The sequence below is a fragment of the Crotalus tigris genome, unplaced genomic scaffold, assembly GCF_016545835.1.
Source record: "Crotalus tigris isolate CLP2741 ecotype Arizona unplaced genomic scaffold, ASM1654583v1 scf7180000024461.5605484, whole genome shotgun sequence".
NCBI classification, from domain to species: domain Eukaryota; kingdom Metazoa; phylum Chordata; class Lepidosauria; order Squamata; family Viperidae; genus Crotalus; species Crotalus tigris.
Genome location: NW_024100632.1, coordinates 2595390 through 2605660, shown reverse-complemented (window position 1 = coordinate 2605660; position 10271 = coordinate 2595390). Strand labels below are relative to the sequence as shown.

The 10271-nt window shown below is 49.7% G+C and overlaps 1 protein-coding gene across 1 annotated transcript; it reads left to right on the top strand.

The window, feature by feature from the left end:
• The first annotated feature begins 3845 nt into the window (after window positions 1-3845).
• On the top strand, window positions 3846-10204 carry RNF215 (ring finger protein 215). The gene is made up of 10 exons (XM_039332518.1): window positions 3846-4466; window positions 4740-4868; window positions 5375-5446; window positions 5543-5628; window positions 7004-7058; window positions 7323-7427; window positions 7868-7984; window positions 8080-8217; window positions 8766-8868; window positions 9503-10204. Exons 1-10 carry the CDS (start codon window positions 3846-3848, stop codon window positions 9514-9516), a joined length of 1440 nt encoding a protein of 479 aa, XP_039188452.1. The 3' UTR covers window positions 9517-10204.
• The last annotated feature ends 67 nt before the right edge of the window (window positions 10205-10271 follow it).

Sequence of the window (10271 nt, the reverse complement as noted above, 5' to 3'; positions counted from 1 at the left end):
ATCTTCCAACGGTGCCCCCCTCACCCCGACACTGAGTCCTTCCACCTTGTCCCTGGTCATCCTCTTCTCCTTTTTTTCCCTCCTTCCACTTTTCCTAGCACCAGAGCTTTCCCAGAGAGCTAAGTCATTGCCTAAGGTTTGAAACAGGTACTGCTGCTCCCATAATCCCCAGCAAGGATTCAGGGAAATTGTAGCCCATCCGGGAGCGTCCAAATTAGATAATGGGGCCGATAGGAAGAAATGCTTTTTGCCAGCTTTCAAGGAACTTTGTTGATCTGCTTGGATGTCATCTTGAGGCGAAAAGCTGGCAAGGTTATGCCCAGGGCTGGGTAGGCAGGAGGTGAGGCAGAAACTTTGTGACTGGAAGACACCGGAGGCAAAAAAAGGAGAACAGAATAGAAGTTCTGGCTGGGCAACTCTGCAGGCTGGATCAAGTTGGATTCCATCCAGCTCTTCTTACATAACCTGACCCCCCGAGTGTTGACATAACATTTAGAGCGGAGTTTCTCAAGCTTGGCAAGTTAAACATGGGTGGATTTCAACTCCCAGAATTCCCCAGCCAGCCAGGTCCCACAAGAACAGAATAGGAAACTATTTTCAGTGTTGTTGCTAAGAGAATCTCCACAGATATTACTGGAATATTGGCTAGGAATCCCCCAGGAGCTGAACTGAACAAAAAGGCTGCCCTGTCTTAAAGCACCTGACAACATATGGACTGATTTTTCAGCTTTTTTTGTTTGTTTGTTTTGTCTTGATTCCTTGCACCCATGTACTTTCACACACACACCCTTAAAAACTCCCAGCCTCCTAAATTCTTCTTCTTGGTCCTTAAATCCTTTAACCTTCCCTTTTTTTTTTTCCTTTTGCCAAATTGCAAAAAAGAAAAAAAAAACCTCTTTCACAACATCCTGATAGGCCACAGTTCTGAATGGGAAGCCGGAGTTGACATCCTACAGATCAAGAGAATTTCCATCTGGGTTTCTGGTCATACCAGTTCTGCTGAAATCTGAGAAAACGTCAACTTGAAAAAGACTTTTTCTTCTTTTTTTAAAAAAAAGTGTGTGGGGGGCAGCCTGTTATGCAACTGCAGGGTGTTAATCCGTTTAAGCGCCTTCAGTTAAGTGTCAGGCCAGTGATTAACAATGGGCAGTTGTTCCTCCGTAGGATTCAACTGGCCTTGCAGGCATGGTGTGATGTTTGGATGGTAACAATAAAAGCAAAGACAGGCTGGGTAAGGAGATGTGACTACAGATCATCTCACTGGCAGGTACAGCAAAATCACAAATGGGAACACATATAAGAGCGTGTGGCAAAAAACCGATATAATGGCATTTATGCAAAATATACAGATTTAATGCTTGTCATTACTGTTGAAAATGCCCTATTGAACCACGTGAAAATGTTGTTTTCCATAAAACATAACCTCACATCACCTTGTTGAAAGAAATTTTTCACTTATACAGGTAAAACTGTCCACTTACAACTGTTCGCTTAGTGATCATTCAAAGTTACAACGGCATGAACAAAGGGACTGATGACCATTTTTCACAGCTACAGCTTTTGTAGCATCCCCATGACTGTGTGATCAAAATTCAGAGTCCAGCTCCCAGTTCAAGCAGAAGACCCTATACTATTTCAGACCAATGGCCATCCAGTCTCTCCTTAAAAACCTCTAGTGATGAAGCACCCACCACTTTTGGTGGCAAGTTGTTCCACTGGTTAATTGTCCTCACTGTTGGGAAGTTTTTCCTCAAGTCCAGGTTGCTTCTCTCCTTGATTAGTTTCCATCCATTGCTTCTTGTCTTTCTTTCTGGGGAGATCTGGTTAGGGAAAATCTGGAAGTTGAAGTCCACCCAGACTGACAAACACAGGTCAGGATCCTTGCAACAACTGGGGAAGGCAGAGGAATTTAGCAAACAAATCCTCCCCCTCTCGTCTTTTTGAGATCTGATAGCAAAGCATTCCAGAGTCATAATGGAAGGAGAGAAAGATAAACAAAGCAAAAAAAGCCCAGTAGGAAAGTGAAACAACAAAAAAAGCCTTTTTGTTCTGCTGCTCTTAGAATCTGTGTGTCAATTGTTGCAGATAATGGAGGAATTCTTTTACCCTGCTTTCAACTTTGCATCTCTCTGCAGAGAAATCAGTACTGAATATTTCCACTCAAGCATCTATGGAAACTTTCACTGACGTTCAGTGGTTATCTGACCATCGCCCATGATGCTAAATTAAAGGAGAAGATATTTGCAAAGAACTTGGGTGACTCTCATCTGGAGGAATAGCTGGAGGATTACAAGGCGCTCAAGTGAAGAGACCCGGTATCACCTTTTGAAAGTGAGTTTCAAAATCACGTTAAGCAGATCAGGAGTTATTAGAGCCAGCGAAGCCTTGGCGTTTCCCACACACTTGTTAATAATACAAGTATCACGCTAATTAGTTTTATAATCTTCCTAATCCTGGTCTTGTTGTTCCTGGCAGCAGCCTTAACCATTATGACCATATTCTCTCACATTATATAGAAAGGGAACTCCTAGATCTGCAGGCCTCTGGAGTGGGTGAGCTATGTAAACAAGATGTTGGGCAATCAGATTCATGCTCCGGGCAGACTCCACCCTAATGAGTTCGATTACAGGAGCTCCAATTCCCAGTTTCAGTGTATCAAATGATCTGGACTGTTTCGCCAGCTTTATGGCTCAAGAGCTGTATCAAACTTCATGGCGAGCACGAGATTCCTTGCCTTGCTCGGGAATGTTTGCTCGGGAATGTTTGCTGGGCACAACCGATTCAGGTTTTTTTAAAAAACAACCACCGTCCTTTCCTTTCTCACCCTTCTTAAAATTCGGGCACAAGGGATTATTACCCTGCTAGGATTTCTGCTTTTGCAGCTTGAAGAGGCAAAAGGGAGCTGCAAAGCAGGTTAGGACACACACACGTACCCCGTCCGTTCAGGCTGCTAACACAACACACACAGGTAGTCCTCAACTTAAATGAATTTGGCTTCCCTATTGACTTTCCAAGCAACCATCCTAAGTATACGCCAGTTGCTGAGCCTCGTGGGATCATGGGGATGCTGCACGAGTTGTGTGAAAAGCAGTCATTAAGTCACTTTTTTCAGTGCCGTTGTAACTTCAGCCACTAAACAAACTGCATTTGTCTCCTGTTTGTTTGAAAGAGGGACAAGGCATGGTTGAGCTGAGCAGCTGTCTTCAGCCACAAAACTGTCCCCTCCCAGCCACCATAGAACATGCGGAGCTTCCTTCTGCAACCCCAGGCAAGACCTCTAGAGGGCATCTCAGCCCACCAGCTCTTCCCTGGCTGGAGCCTTCTGGGAGTTGAAGTCCATACATTTTAAAGTTGCTAAGACCTAGAATGATGCTCCTTCTAGAAGTGACACCAGGTGTAAAAGGGACACATCTGGAGGGCAACAACTGGATTTGCCTCCTGAGTTTTGCAAGATTTATCTTTGTTTGCAACACTATAAATAGTCCCCAACTTATAACCATTCCTTTAGTGGCTGTTTGAAGTTACAACTGCGCTGAAAAAAGTAACTCATGACCAGTCCTTGCACTTACGACCACGGCAGTGTCCCCAAAGTTGCACGATCAAAATTTGGGCCCTTGGCATGGATATATGAGGGTTGCAACATACAAAGGTCCTGCGATCAGCGTTTGAGATTTTCGCTGCCAGCTTCCCAAGGAGCGACTATGCGGTGGGAACCCAACCGTTGCTATTGCCCCCAGTTAAACCAGCCCAAAGTAGCACGTTATGTGCCTGGCGCAAATGTGGCACTCCCAACAAACCCCGGCTAAGAGGCAGCTTTGTGGAGCAGAGCCAGCATGCATTAAACCATGGTCGAGACCCTCTTGTGCGTGCACCCCTGCAACAAACCCTGGCTAAGAGGCGGTTTAATGAGAGCAGAATCGCTTGGGCTTAGCCCCTCTTCTGTGCACGCAGCAGGTGCAGCTCTGCAACAAACCCTGGCTTCGTGGGAACTCAGCCACCCCGCATCCGCCCCCCAAAGCAAGCCACGGCTTGGCCTGCGCGTGCAGCGGGCGCAGCTCCCCAGCGAAGCCGGCCAAGAGGCGGCTCGGCGGGAGCGCGGCCAGCCGGGGCTCCGCCGGCAGCAGATGCGGCGGCGGCGGCGGGGCTGCCGGCGGGCGGGAGGCAGGGCTGCTGGAGGGTGGAGGGGCGGCCCGAGGGAGGCGGTTGGGCGAAGGCGCGCGGCGGCGAGGGCGATGGCGGGCCGGGCGGTGCCGGGGCTGCTGCCGTGGCTCCTGGGTGCGCTGGGCGGGCTGGTGGCGGCGGCCGAGGTTCCCTCGCCGGGCTCCCCGGCGGCGCAGGTGGAGGTGACGCTGCGCGGAGGGGCCGAGCCGGTCCGCGGCTGCACCCTGCAGGGCGCGCTGCTGGGCCGGGCCGGCTTGGAGCTCCAGCCGGCAGCGGCGGCGGCGGTGCGGGGCAGCCTGGTGCTGGTGAGCCTGCGGGACTCTGCGCGGGGTTGGCTGGGTGGGTGGGTGGGGAGCGTGGCCCTCCCGGACTCCCGTGGACCGCCCTTCCCGTGGCCTCTCGGTGAATCAGCCCCTCTCCCAAGCAGTCCCCAGACAGCCCCCTTCCCCCCCAAGCAGCCCCTTCCCCAGGCAGCCCGCGCCCCAGACAGCCCCCTTCCCCAAGTAGCCCCCTCCCCAGGCAGCCCCCTTCCCAGGGTTTCACCTGAGTAAATGGCACTGTCTTCCCTTCTTTCCCAGGTGAATGACACTGACCCCAGACTGGAGGATGACGACCCCTGGATTGGCGTGGTTCCCGTGGAGGGGGAACAAGCAGAGGTCCCAAAGCACCACAAAGAGGAGTCTTTTGCCAGAGCTGTGGTCAACAAGGTACCCCTTTCCCCTTGACCTGACTTCCGCCTGCTCGTTTCTCTCTTGAGAGTCCCAAAGGCGCTTTTTTTAAAGAGGCAACTGGACTTCCTTCTTTTTCTTTGAAGACGTTTCGCTTCTCATCCCAGAAGCTTCTTCCGCTCCGACTGGAGGGTGGGGAAGGGAAGGATTTGGGAAGAGGTTCTGAAAACCTGTTCCTTAATGCAGCTGCTTGGGACAAATGGAGAAAATTGGAACTATATAATTGGAAAAGATGCCCATGTCTTTCCCATGCTGGCCTGGTTAATTCTGGGACTTGAAGTCCACAAGTCTTCAAGTTGCCAAGGTTGCACAGCCCTGAATCTAGACCAGTATTTCTCAACCTTGCCAACCTGAAGATGGGTGGACCTCAGCTCAGCTCGCAAAGGATTGGGGACTTCTGGGAACTGAAGTCCAGACATCTGATCTTAGAACCAAGGTCACCGTCCTCTTCCTGGTTCTTAATTTGGTGGGTTTTCTTCCCTCAGATGAAGCGGGCCCTTGTTTTGGGGGCTTCAGCCCTGCTCATCCTTGCCCTGAACCAGAACACAATCCGAGAGGTAGGTGTGGATGCTCTTGCAGGTTCTGGAGACATGATTGAGCCCCTGTGCCCACATCCCCAGTGATGGGCTTTCTTTGCCTTCTCCCTGCTGCAGCTGGATGTCTCCCAGGTCCTTTCAAAGCCCGTGGTGATTGTCCAGACTTCAGAAAATGTGACCAAACTCCTCGGGGCACTGCTGCGGTGAGCTGGCTGGGAACTGGGGAAAGAACTGGAGGCTGTGGGCGAACTCTTAATTTTCTCTTAGGCTTCTGAAAGTCCGTTTGCATTAAAAAATAAATCACAGATCACGTTTCTTCAGAGCATCCCCAAACACCTGACTGTATACAGCCGAGATCTCCAAATGGGGCCCCTTTGAGACTTGTGGACTTCAACTCCCAGGATTCCCTAGCCAGCATGGCTGACTGCGGAATTCTGGGAGTTGAAGTCCACAAGCCTTAAAAGTTTGGAAAGTCTTGATATACAAGGAAGTCCTGTATTTGGATCAGGTGGGAACACCGCCATAGTTGCGAGTGTGAGGACCACTGGGAAATTCTGGCTGGGGAATTCTGGGAGCTGAAGTCCATCTATCTTAAAAGTTGCCACGGCTTGAGGAAGCCTGTAATGGAGCCAGGGATTCCTCACTCCCAGTGCAGCCTGCTCCCCACCTCACACCCACGGATTGCCCTTGCCTAACCCCATATTGAGAAAAGCCAACCTTATCCAGAAGGAAATCAACTGCATGGAGAAAGTGAACTCCTAATTATTACCACGTTCTCTTTGATCCTCTGCACTTACTCCATCAGAGGTGTCTGGATGGGGAGAGGGGTTGAACCTGGGAATTTTTTTAAGCTATTTCCCAAAGCACCAAAAGGCAGAACAAGAAACAATGGGTGGGAACTAACCAGGGAGAGAAGCAATCTGGAATTGAGAAACTTCCTAACAGTGAGAATAATTAACCAGTGGAACAGCTTGCCTCCAGAAGTTGTGGGTGCTTCATCACTGGAGGTTTTTTTTTTAAAGAGACTGGACAGCCATTTGTCTGACATAGTATCGGGTCTCTTGCTTGAGCAGAATAAAAAGAACAACAAAAAAAATGTTGAGATTTTGGGGAAAAGTGCAGAGAAGAGCAACTAGGATGATTAAAGGCCTGGAAACTAAGACATATGAAGAAGGATTGCAGGAACTGGGTATGTCTAGTCTTTTGAAAAGAAGGACTAGGGGATGACATGATAGCAGTCTTCCAATGTCTCAGGGGCTGCCCCAGAGAAGAGGGAGTCAAGCTATCCTCCAAAGCACCTGAAGGCAGGACAAGAAGCAACGGATGGAAACTAATCAAGGAGAGAAGCAACCTAGAATTAAGGAGAAATTTCCTGACAGTGAGGACAATGAACCAGTGGAACAAATTATCTTTAGAAGTACTGGGTGCTCCATCACTGGAGGCCTTTAAGAAGAGAGTGGACAGTCACTTGTCTGAAATGATATAGGCTCTCCTGCTTGAGCAGAGGGTTGGGCTAGACGACCTCCAAGGTTCCTTTCAACTCTGTTATTTATTCTTCTCTCTCCCTCTATTTTGCAGAGGTCTTCAGGCCACCGCGAAGATCACATACCAAGCAGGGCTGCTGGAGAACATGGTATGTGGCTGGCAAGGGAAGAGGGATCTGGTAACAATCCTGGGCAGGGAAGCTGGGCCACGTGATCCATTCATTGAAAACTGTTGTGTGGCAGTTTCATGACCACCTACCCTCCAACAGTTTGCTGCGTCTCCTGCTTGAGCGGAGGGGGGTGGACTAGATGACCTACAAGGTCCCTTCCAGCTCTGTGATTCTGTAAACCACTGCACCGGTTTTGTTGTCAATATTGCCGGTTTTAGCCAGCTCTCCCTTTTCTCTTTCAAGGGGCTGACGCTGACCCTGTGGTCAACATGCGGCCTCTCGCGGGGTGGCGTGTACGCCGAGTGGCAGGGCGTTATCTGCACGGGAGAAAACAGCTCAAAGGTCCAGGTTGGTGAAGGAGCCAGATGTTCTGTTGAAATATATTGATTGGCAGGTCACTGTGGGTCATGAGAAGAAAGTTCTGAAGGCTACAAGTGATAATAGTAAAAATACAGGCAAAACCTTGACTTAATGACCAGTTGGGACCCAGAATTTCCATCGCTAACTCGGCAGTTCTGTGAGTTGCGTCCAATTCACAACTTTATTGCCACCGTTGCTAAGCAAAACAACTGGTCGTTAAGCAAACCCAGCCGGCCTCGTTCACTTTGCTTGTTGGAAACCGGCTGGGAAAATCACAAATGACAATCACGTGATGTCGGGATGCTGCAACCATTGTAAATAACGTGTTTGTTGCGGCTGCTAGATTTTGACTAGACCCGGGTAAGTACGTTGTGTGAATGCAGCTGAGAGTGACGAGTGTTACTTTTGGGCTGGGGCTCTGTTTGCAGAAATACCTCCAGCAGCTGTGGAACGCCATCCTGCTCATCGCCTTGATCCTGTGCACAGGTGTGATTGTGCAGGCACAACGACACTCCCGGCACAGTCAGCTGGACCAGGAATCAGAGGTGGGCCCGCTCCCCTCCTCCGGCTCCTCTTGGCCCAGCCCTTGCAGAGTGCGGATCCTTATCGCTCGGCCTAATGCTCATCTTCGCTCTTGCAGCTGGATCTCAAACAACACATTGCACAGAAGCTGCTGGCATTGAAAACCAGGCGTTACCACCCTGGCAGGTCACCCCACAGCTGGGCGCATGAGATTGACAGCTGTGCCATCTGCCTGGACCAGTTTCAGAAGAATCAAGTAAGAATCAGGAAAAAAAAAAAACCCTGCCTGCAGCCAGTTCCTCAAATACACATCCACCTTTGCTTCTAAGGCAATTTCCATAGCGATGCCTGTTTCTATGTGTGGTCGAGCTTATCGACAAAACATGTTTTAGACCAGCCTTTCTCAACTTCAGCCAACTTTTAAGATGGGTAGACCTCAAATTCCCAGAATTCCCTGTGCTGGCTAGGGGATTCTGGGAGTTGAAGTCCACCCATCTTAAAACTTGCTGAGGTTGGGAAATGCCGCTTGCTTTGACACAGGGCAGCTTTGATATGTTGGAACGCAGAACCAGGAGTTTGGCCAAATTGGATCTGTGGTGGTTGGTCCCTCCATCATAAACCCCCTGGTCTTTCCTCATGGAGGTGCTGAGTTCGAGTTGGGATGTCTTAGCCAGAGTTCTCTGAACCAAGCAGGTGTCCTCTTGATCTTGTGGGCCAGGAGAAGCTAGCAACTTTTCTCAAGAGTGGAGGGGGACAGCTGGCTTCCTCCTGCAACCCCTGAGTAGGTGTTGACTTGCCCCACAGTGTCTCCGGGTGTTACCCTGCCTGCACGAATTCCACCAGGACTGCGTAGATCCCTGGCTTCTCCTGCAGCAGACCTGCCCGCTCTGTAAACACAACATTCTCGGTAAGAGCTTGGTGGGGGTGGACTCGGCTGCCCCCCCGCAGGCTTCCTGATCCTTGCTTTCGAACATTCAGGGGCAGAGTAATCAATTAGTACATTTACTAGTAAGCGATAAAATAGGACGTGAGAAACTTTTGCTTGAGTGTTTTCTTAACCCGGCTTAACTTTGAAGAGGCGTGGACTTCAACTCCCAGAATCCCCCCAGCCTGCAGGCCTCCCAGTTCCGGGAGTTGAAGCCCAGAATTAAGAACTGCCAGGAAAAGGTGGTCAAATCAGGTGGTGATGACCAGCTTGACAGCCACTCTGACTTAACAACCGTCATTGGCAAGTTCTATTATGATCATAAGTTGAGAATTACTTGTATTTATTTTATTATTTTTTTAGTAGAAAGCCTGCTGCTTCCCTGTGTTTTTAGAAGCAGATTGCTGGTTGTTTTTTTTTTTAAAGACAGCCAACATGCTTTCCGCTTAGGAAGAAAAGAATTCTGGGGTCCTTCTGGATGGATGACGGTGAAGTCCAGAGGCTGCTGGTTCATCGCTTTGCTGGCTGCTGTCACTCAAGAGGCTGGCCCTGGGCTTCCTGCCTTTCTAACAAATCCTTCCTCTTCTTTCCTCTCCCCCCGTCTTCTTCTTTTTAGGGAACTGTTGCTGAGACAGGTAGCAAGACCTGTCCTTCCTGCACCCCGAGGGAAGAGAGCGCCTTTCCAAGAAGCCATGACTTACAGCAATGTCTCTCAAAATGTGTGGACTTCAGCTCCCAGAATTCCCCAGCCATCTCTTCCTAGAATTCTGGGAGTTGGAAGTCCACACATCTTAAAGCTGTCAAGCTCGAGGAAAGCTGCCCTCCAGTTATGGACCGTCCCTGGGCTTGCCTTGGGCCACACCAGGACAGGAACCACGGTAGTTATTGGTAAACAATGCGTTCATCTCTCCTTTGGCCTGTTTGTGCATCCTCTCCGGCCATCCCTGGACTGAAAGCCACGCCCTCTTTGGTGTGTGCGTGTGTGTGTTCTCCGAACATTTTGTGCAGCTTGGATCTGAGCTGGGATGAACTTGCCCTTCTGGGGAACTCACCTGAGGCCTTCATCTTGTGAAGGAACGAAGACGAGGGCTGACAAGCGAGGCTTCCAACTAACCCCCTTTTTGGACAATTTGCAAGGGACACACAAGAGTCAGCTGGTGGGGTGAGATGAGAGGGAGGTTTGAAATGTTTCCTTATTTATACTAACTTATTTGAGCAAGGGCTGTTGGAGGTCCTGGGATGACACCTCAGAAAGAGCTGAGATATCCCAGGCTTTATTGAGATGTATAGAAGCCCCTTGTCCTAATTAAAATAATTCTAGCAAACTGAAAACGGGGGCCACTGGTCCTTTTCTTGTCCTAGTCTTTCCTCATCCAGACATCCCC

Bases quoted from the DNA above. Each gene is read 5' to 3' on its own strand.
- RNF215 (XM_039332518.1), top strand. From the start codon at position 3,846: ATGGTCGAGACCCTCTTGTGCGTGCACCCCTGCAACAAACCCTGGCTA. The intron at 7,428-7,867 runs GTTGGTGAAGGA...CTCTGTTTGCAG, and splicing joins AAAACAGCTCAAAGGTCCAG to AAATACCTCCAGCAGCTGTG. The intron at 7,985-8,079 runs GTGGGCCCGCTC...TCGCTCTTGCAG, and splicing joins AGCTGGACCAGGAATCAGAG to CTGGATCTCAAACAACACAT.